The following is a 9,375-nucleotide window of genomic DNA, read 5'->3' on the forward strand; positions in this document are numbered from 1 at the left end:
ATTGTTTACACCATTGTTTCAGTCTCTTAACCACATAAATGCTGTCCATGGTATATTAAGCAATTAAAAACGTCACACTGGCGCTCCATACATCTGGATTAAATAGAAACTCGTAATAGAGTTTCTTTTATATGACAGTTTTTTAATTCATAGTCCTTCTGTTATTGTGCAGAATCTAACAGGATATCAACTGTATAATACCCAACTTACTTTTCGTTAAACGAAAAATGTAAGGAGTAGAACATTTTTAAAAATGTAATAAAAGTAAAAGGTAGTCAGAAAAAAATACTCTAGCAAAGTACAGACACCTGAAAATTGTACTTAAGTACAGTTACAAGGTATTTGTACTTCAATAGCTAACGTTTTTGGTGCTATTCAGAGTAAATACACATAATCTTCACACTTTACGTAACAACAACGACCCTGAACAGTTTGCACTTTTGTGTGTTTTGAATCTTCAATACTGAACTGTGTCACGAAATTACCTCTTCATCTTCTTTTTGAAGACAGTCTTATTTTTAGGGGAGCTTGAATACGCACACACACACACACACACACCACCGCCACCACCACCTCAAAAAGGGTATAAACTCGCCATTGTATAGGGTCAGTAGTGATAAATGATCATGATGCGTTTTTATTGCTTTTAACAATCACGTTGTTGTTCAGACCCCACGTCACCGTGACCTGTTTATATTCCGCGTCTCGCCGCTAGTCGGCCCGGCGCAGGCTCGCTGTGGGCAGTGAGCGGGCAGACAGGGAGGATGCGGAGGCCTGCCAGTCCCACAACAACAACACATCTATCATCCACCCGGGGCGACTAGGCCGGTCCGGGCTATGGCTGCACCTATAGCACATTTCGACGACGACTGGCCGAACCTGGGTGATCCGAGCATGGTGTCAGAGGAAGGGCTGCAGAAAGGCCGTGTCAACGCTGCCGCCGCCGCGAGCGAAGCGGCGCCCCAGTCGCTCCTGTTTGGCGGTGATGATGATGATGATGTTCTGCACGACAGCAGCTTCTCCCCTAGAGAGAACGCGGGGTTCCGGTCTATGGAGGATCTGGTGAACGATTTCGATGAGAAGTTAACCACGTGCTTCCAAAATTTTGACGCCAAGACGGAGAGCATCGCTCCCGTGGCCGTGATCGCCGAGGACACGCTGCTGGATAAAGACGAGTGAGTCCACGGCCTGTCTACGGCAGGCTGCGTGTTTCCCATCCAGTGCGCATGTGGAGGCTCCAATACAGTTTAAAAAACACGGAAAGACATGTTGGGAACATTTAAAATAGGAAGTAATGGCATCGTCATATCATCTGTTGTCAAGATAAACGGAGTAATCTTTAATTCAGATTAATCTTATGTGCCCTATATTAAAGATCGATATTGGCCTATACTCAGTTTTATTTTTAACTCATTTCTAAAATCAACATTTTTCTGATATTTTTAACACTGCAGCTTTTTGCAAGAGATATATTTGTTTCAAAATAACTGCTATATTATATTTAAAGTTGGTTAAAGTAATTTATCAGGTATGCATTAATAATAATAATTTCATATTAGGGTAGGCTGCTGGTTATTTAAAAAGTCACCTTGGGCATTTTCTTTTTTACCACACTTAGGAGTTGGGGATTGTTTTAAACCCCCCAGTGTTCATTCCAAAAACATTTACAGCCAGTTTCCCAACCTATTCACAAACTGAAAGGGGGGGAAAAAATCAACGTTTTCAGTTTCACACTAGACTTAATCCATGTCTGGGAAACTGAGCCTTAAAGTGTTAAACTGAAAAGAAATGGGAGGTCAGGGTTGGAAAAATCCTCAACAAATCCTAAATAGGAAACATGAAACTCTACTTAAGTGCTCCATCAGGAGGCATGATGCTGCAGCTCTGGGTGTAAGTGGCACTTTTTAAACGTCATCATCTGTGGTATTTTCAACCTGATAAGCTGTGTAGGGGATTATACTTTTAACCTTGGCATCAGACCTGCTTAATCTGATTGTTATGTTTTTAGATGCGGCAATAAAAAAGTATTTCTGTGGTGCCTGCAGTCAGTACCAACGTCCTTGCTGCTAACATAGGTTTGTTTTTAGTAAAAAAAATTTATCGCTAAAGGGGAATTCCAGGAATGCTGTGATTATCTCAAGTGCTGCAAACAGGAGAACTGTTGCTATTGTTGGTAATGATTAAAAATGAGAAAATAATCTTTAAAAATGCAAAGAAAAGATGAAGCAGATCCTAATATGTACCTCAGGAAGATGTAGTTTTATTCTCAAACTATAAATACCCTCATTCTTTTTGCAGTTCATATGTTTATTTTGATTGATTTCAACCTTGACATACTTAGTTTGTAACACAGATCCTAAGATGTTTACAGTCATCAGATCCAGGCTTAGACCCCATTGGCAACATGTTCAGGCAGCTGCAAATGAAATCCGCAGAGTATGTGGTTTGTAATGAAAGTCTCGTGTCCCCTCAGAATCTGGAACACTTTGACGGCTAACTACGGACATGTGATGCCCGTGGACTGGAAACGTTCTCGAACGCGCTCCCTCCACGTTCCCGCAATCAACCTGGAGGAGAAACCCGTGAGTGATTCCACCTCTTCTGGCCCATCCCATCCTATCTCTGTCTCATTTTTCCCTTCATCACACCACCCGGCTCCCCTCCCTCCAATGCCAAATCCCTCCTCCGGTCATCTCGCAAATCTCAAATATTCATTGTGCCAGGGTTTAGTGCTTTGATTAAATTCCCTCCTCCTGCTCCGTTCCTGGTTAGAGAAAGGCAGATGTTGCGTTGGAGCTGTCAGACGATGAGGAGCTCAGGGATCAGCTAGACATGCACTCCATCATTGTCTCCTGCATCGCAGAGGAGCCCCTTTTCACAGCAGAGCAGGTACGTTACACGCCCTGTCAGAATCCAGCATAGTTCACCCCAGAAGCAGCCACACTGGGTCAAGCCTGTATAGGCAGAGCTTAACATGGCTGAAATCTTTTCCACAGATGTTTAATAACTCATGCTCGATGGGTTATTTTAAGAGCTGGCTCTTTTATGCAGGTTATCGAGGAGATAGAGGAAATGATGCAGGACTCTCCTGACATGGAGGCAGAACATAATCCATCACAGTCGGACCTGTCAATGCTCTCTGTGGACGTCCAGCAGCCCAACAGCTGCTCTGACTACGAGGAGAGTGAGTGTCTGCTGATCAGAACAGTGTGTTATGATGGGTTATTTTGTTGCATATTATATAAGTAATTTAAGGGAATATGCTTTGGTGGTCCAGGGATGGAGGCCCTGAGCATTGCAGAGCTGAATGAGTGTCTGGAGGAGACTGAAATGAAGATCAGGAGGTTTTCAGAGGAGCTGGTTCAGCAGCTGGCTCTCAGGGATGAGCTGGACTTTGAGAAAGAGGTGAAGAACAGTTTCATCTCAGCCCTCATCGACGTGCAGAACCGGCAGAAGGAGTACCGCGAGGCGCTCAAGAAGAAGAAGAAGCTTAAAGGTGGAGCTGGGAAATCGCAAGGTCTTCCAGAGAAAACACTTGGATCGGTGAGTACTTTAACTTTACAGCCAGGTTTTAAGGAATTATCACCAGGTGTTGGTAGAGTGAAAGAGTGGTCTTTCTTTTCTAGTGTCTGCTGTATTTACTGTATTTCTGCTCTCTCTGGTAATCTTTTTTTCCTTTGCTTTTCTTCCTTCCTTGTCAGCGCTTCAGCATGGAGGGGATCTCCTCTGTTATCCAAAACAGTTTCCGTCAAACTTTTGGGAGCGGGTGCAGTGAGAGACAGGTTACTGTGCTTTTCCTCTTCTCTCTCAGCTTTCCACTTGTAACATTTTTCTTCTCTGCTCTCGAGTGGTTCACACCTGCAGTTTATCTTTGGGTGTACCTATGTTGGGTATGGAGTATGTGGACAGAATAGCTCTAGTGAAAGTAGTTCAAATCCAGTTTGAAATGAGCTCAAAGGAACGTGTTTGAACAAGAGAGGTGTTGTTGAACAAGGGTTCTTGAGTTTATCTGCCAAGTGCTACATCAGATAAATAAGGGTTGGGAACCACCCTAAAACACAAACATCCTTTCTACTCCGCAATCTCAAAACTATTAATAAGATCAGACACTAAAGTTCAGGCTTAACGTGTTGTTTTCTTTAATATCCGTGTGTTTTCTCAAATGTTTTACAGTATTTGACCACAGTCATCCCTTACGAGAAGAAGGGACATCCTCCTTCGATTGAAGACCTCCAGATATTGACCAAGAGTAAGTTGCTTCACCTGCACTGTGCAGTTTGTTGCAGTTGACTCACTAACTCTGATTCATTCAATTCCCAGTTCTGCAAGCTATGAGAGATGATAGTGACAAGGTGCCCAGCCTCCTAACAGACTACATTCTCAAAGGTGAGCTTTTCTCTTTTGCTGTTACACAGGGTGCTTTACATTTGAAGTAAAATAACATCACAGAGAGACTCCCAACAATCCCGTGTGGGCAGTATGTCTGCATATGTCATCCTTGTTCCACATAACCTAAAAGATCAATAGCAGTCAATTATTATTGTGCTGATGATGTAAGCTCAAAGGAACGCGGCAGCGGTTATATATGCTGCAACTAGGACTGCCACGATTAGTCGACTAGTCACGATTACGTCGACTATTAAAATCGTCGACGACTAATTTAATAGTCGACGCGTCGTTTGAAGCTTTGTAAGATCCCAAAAGACGCAGGAATAAGTAGTAGTATTTAAGAGTGTAATAACGGACTGAAACAGAAGATGGCAGCACTGCATGTACAAGGATGCCAGCTGCCGTTAAAACCCAAGAAGAAGAAGAAACTGTGTCCCAGAATTCATAGCGCGCCCAGCGCAGTTGTCAACAATGGCGGCAGCTAGTTAGTTTTAATGTTACTCTTATTATTCTTTCTGGGTCACAAAATAAACGTTTAACATATTTTCAGGTGAGAATGTAGCTGTGTAAACCTCAAATATTTGCTCAGTCTATCAAGACACCACATATTTTCAAAAGCGCTCCGACGTTTTGGAGACGATATGTTACCCACCAGCTCGATAGCGAGCGGGGTTCTAGGCTCATTAGAGTCGGTGAGAACACCGGACTCCCGGCAAATCGTTTTCAAACTCACCGCCGTCTTTTCGCTACTCAGGTTAGACATGTAATATAAGTCACTTAGATAACTTAAAAATGTTATTGTTTGGCTTTTTTTTTTTTGTATTTTATTTGTTCCTGAGTAAATTGGTTTGGCTGAGAAATAAAGTTATAGTTTTTGCACAGATGAATAAACGTCAAGCAGACAACTGATTATCAGAAGTGTGAGATGCTCCAGAATATACTCCGGTGTCCTGTTATATTTTAGATAGCAAGGAGCAGACGGCTGAGTTTATTAAACTTCACTGAAACAATCTGCAAATTTCATTAAAAGTGTAATAAACTATCATCTTGTCTTTATTTTTAGTTAGCACATACCTTAAACACTTCAAGCTGTAAGCTAATGATAGTTATATAAGAGCAGACGCATGCTGGTGCAATAAGCTGTACATTTTACGCCCAATGGATGCATGATCTGATTAGTTGACTAATTGCAAAAATAATCGGTGACTAGTCGACTATCAAAATAATCGTTTGTGGCAGCCCTAGCTGCAACCATATGTTGTAAATCATTGATGCTCAAATTCGTTTGATTTCAGTTCATTACGAAATCCTCTGAAAGCGATCTTCAACATGAGTTTTTGACTAAACAAGCCTTTAGGGGGTGACTTTGGCCTGTGTACAGTGATGAAAATGGGTCTTCTCTATTACCCCATTAAAGCATCGTCCCCTTATGTGTCACCTTTTGATATGCCTGTTGTGGAGTTGGCTTAAAGTTTTTTGGAGACGTAATAAAACCTGATTGTGTAAAAGTCCAAATTTAACATCTGGTTTCTTGCTGGTAAATCTTCATTAAGTATTTTGAACACATCAGCAGATCCTTCAAAATCACTTTCAGAGTGTAATGAAATCAGCAACAAATGTAGAAAATTACTTTTGGCACCACTTTATAATATTGTCTGAACTAAGGGTGTAATTCAACCGGAATTTACTGGAATTAATATAATTTAGTCTGAAATTACAGTGTGATTATGTTAATCTACATATACTTATGGGTAAATGAACTACAATAAGGAGTGTATCAACAGGGTATAAGAAGTCAAGTTTTTACTGGAAATTTTTTTTACTGCAAGTAATTTCATTGTAATTTTACAGGAGGAAACACACATTATATAGGAAGTAAGTAAAATTATATAGTAAGTACATAGTAACTCATTTTAAGTAGTGCGTGAATTACTTGCAGTAGTGCAAAATTCATTGTAAGAGGTGTGTTACTTCCAGGTCATTTTGCGGAAGAGTGTAGTGTAGTAGCTTTTGTGTAGAAAACACAAAATAAACCAAAGACATGACTGAACTGTACAAATTAAAAAGGAAGAACGGTATAGCTGAATATAAATAAAATATATCCATAAAGCACACCAATATAAAGCATAATGTAACTGTAAAAAGACGAGTTCAATCCGACACTACTTACAGTTACTTACACACTATTTAAAATTACTCTCAGTATAATTTGAGTCTCCTTTCCTGTAAAAACCTGAACTGTTACCCCGTTACTCTGCACTGTGTACTGGATAAGGATTCGTAGGTAAATACATTGTAATTTCAAATAAAATAGACTGAAATCCCATTTAATTTTTGGTGAATTACACCCTTAGCAATGGGTCATATTATAAAAATGCTACTTGAATTTTAAACACTGTGCATATGATGTTTACCCAGTACAGAGCTTTAGTATCTCTAAATATTTGCAGTCTGTCTTTTTGACTGTTTCGTCCACATTTCACTTTCTGTTTCATTCCTTTATTTTTTCTTCCTATATTTCTTTTGTGCTATTCTTCATAACAAATCGCTGCCCCACACTCGTAGCTCTGGTGTGAGCCCTGGATGGAGAGGTTTGTGACACGTTCGATTATGAGTGTTGTGGTGGTGTTACTCATAATGAGAGAGCGCCTCCTCTTGACCACTGAACTGTAGTGCAGTCTGACCCCGATGCTTCCCCTCGCACTTCCCCTCTCTCCTGCACGGTTGTTAGTGTCTAGACCTGCAGACTGACTCACAACCACTCACATAGAGATCTGTTTACCTACCACTTATTATATGAGACACTGCTATGATGATTAATAGTTATTAATCACAGGTAAGGCTGTATTTGAATCACTCTACCTGCACCAGAAATAGGTTTAGTCTCTCACGTACATCCTTTTGTTTTTCCTCGTCTTTATCTCCTGGATTGTAATTAATACCTTATACTGAGGCTGTGTCAGCAGCTCAATCGCAGCTTTGTTAATATTGATCTCTGCTGTTATTCCAGTGGTTTGCCCGACATAGACGAGAGGGAGGCTCTGCAAAGGTTCCACATTGTTAAGCGTGATGAAAAGAAGAAAAGGACTCATTGTTTTGTTTTTTTGCAAACATGAAGCACACTTAATTTATTCCTGGATGTTTTTACCTTTGTGTGTCACATTTTTTCCCCGGATTTTCATTAAGCTGTATTTATTTTGTGCAAGCACTATGATTTCAAAGCGTGTGTATTCTTGTGAATTTTTGTTTTTAATTGTCTCGCAGGGTGATAGTGTATCCTAAGTTGATAAATGATATAAGAAATGTAGACTGACCGTGCACTGAGCTTTGCTTATTGATTAGAGCAAAGCTGCACCGCGGTTGGCTTTGTGTTTATCGGAAGTGCTGAGCTGTACACAGAGCGGAAAACGCGATGCACAAAACGCTCTGATACAGATGTTGCAGTAACAGAGAATCATAATAGTGAATGTTAACAAGCTTCTAAACTGATAAACTTACACAGAAAATAACTTAAGAATTTTAAAAAAGAGGAGAGTGAATCACAAGATAGCATTTATTACAGTAGCACCTGAAACAGATGAGAGAGCTCTAAGGGAACAAGATACAAATCATTAAATACAAAATGATGAAGAGTACTCAGATTATCTGAAACCTGTGTTTATAAACACAAAACTATGATATAGTTCAGTTTTCCATGTAGCCGCAGACAGAGGGCAGCCATCTGCTTTCATCTTAGTACGCTGTAAACATGATTGTTATAATTTCATAGAAGATGACGTACTGTGTTGATGGGTGAGGTGACGTAGCCTGGATTGATATTTACTGATTAACTTACTAACTATGCATTTGAGTGAATTGTGACCCACGCACTGTCTGTACTCTTGCCTCTGTGCATGGGGCGGCGTACACCACCAATGGGCATTGCTGTTCTCTATGTATTACTTTATACAAGCTGCCTTTGCCTTTGGCTGAACTTTTGTACATTATAAATGAATTATTTTCATTGAATGTCATGTTACTAAACCACAGAACCTGCTTCCATGTTTATTTATTTTGTAAATATTCTCTTGATAAAATATTGATAATATTGATAAAAGAATCGCATTGTGTCTTTTCTTAATTTCAAACAATGCTCACTATATCTTGATGCATGCTCAATCATCCGGGTAAGAAAATCCCAGTGAAACGCTACGTTCAGAAGGACAGGATCAAATTTCTGGGAATGCTCACTATAGTGACAATTAGCACCAGCATTTCTACCTCAAACAGCATCACCGAGAAATATATGCACCTTGATTTTCAGTCAGTGGTCTGTAACAAAAATACAAAACGCAAATAAAATGTACAAAATACTGTAGATAGATGGCCTAAACACACTTATCCCCTTTATTTAATATCTTGCTATGCTTAAGGAGTCTGTGTCTGACAATTTTGTCAAAAATATGCACATAAATAACCTGCTGGATCCTGGCAGTGCTCATCCTGTTCCTCCTCACACAAATGAACACACACCCATCCTGCTACTGAATTGATGCCTGTATGGATGTGCCATCCTAGAGAAGCTGGAGCTGTGCACCCTGAATTGGCTGGAGGAGGACTAACAAACTGCAACTGTAGAGAAAAATCAGTCAGCCGGGATACAGAGAGAGGAATGGACTGCATTCCTTTCTCCACTGCCTGCAAACTGTTCCCTTTTTGGGAGAGGACTGCTCGTTGCCTCTCCAGCATGTGTGCTGTCATTTTCAACAACAGGAGGGATTTAGGTTTGTTTTGTGGCTACAGGACCTGGGCACCTTCCAGTCATCAAGTCAACCATGAATTTGTCTGCATGCTAAAGTACTTTAGAGTCAAATATGAGCTTAAGCTGTCTGCCCGACACCTAAAGCTTGGATAGAACAGTCATACAACAGGACGATGATCGCAGCACATCAGCAAATCTACGACGGATTATCTGAACGAGAAATGAATCAGCATGTTGCAGTGGTC

The 9,375-nt window shown here is 40.5% G+C and overlaps 1 protein-coding gene across 2 annotated transcripts; it reads left to right on the forward strand.

Annotated features, from left to right (window-relative positions):
* Positions 1 to 386: 386 nt before the first annotated feature.
* fez2 (fasciculation and elongation protein zeta 2) lies at positions 387 to 8,476 on the forward strand. Of its 2 annotated transcripts, XM_031752237.2 has the most exons (9): positions 387 to 1,175; positions 2,474 to 2,582; positions 2,773 to 2,889; positions 3,052 to 3,184; positions 3,278 to 3,543; positions 3,702 to 3,782; positions 4,174 to 4,249; positions 4,321 to 4,386; positions 7,400 to 8,476. In XM_031752237.2, exons 1-9 carry the CDS (start codon positions 838 to 840, stop codon positions 7,414 to 7,416), a joined length of 1,203 nt encoding a protein of 400 aa, XP_031608097.1. In that variant the 5' UTR covers positions 387 to 837; the 3' UTR covers positions 7,417 to 8,476. The 2 variants fall into 2 exon arrangements, with proteins under 2 accessions (XP_031608097.1, XP_031608106.1); XM_031752246.2 differs by lacking the exon at positions 3,702 to 3,782 and having other exon boundaries at positions 390 to 1,175.
* The last annotated feature ends 899 nt before the right edge of the window (positions 8,477 to 9,375 follow it).

This window comes from Oreochromis aureus, linkage group 11 (assembly GCF_013358895.1).
Source record: "Oreochromis aureus strain Israel breed Guangdong linkage group 11, ZZ_aureus, whole genome shotgun sequence".
Classification (NCBI taxonomy): domain Eukaryota; kingdom Metazoa; phylum Chordata; class Actinopteri; order Cichliformes; family Cichlidae; genus Oreochromis; species Oreochromis aureus.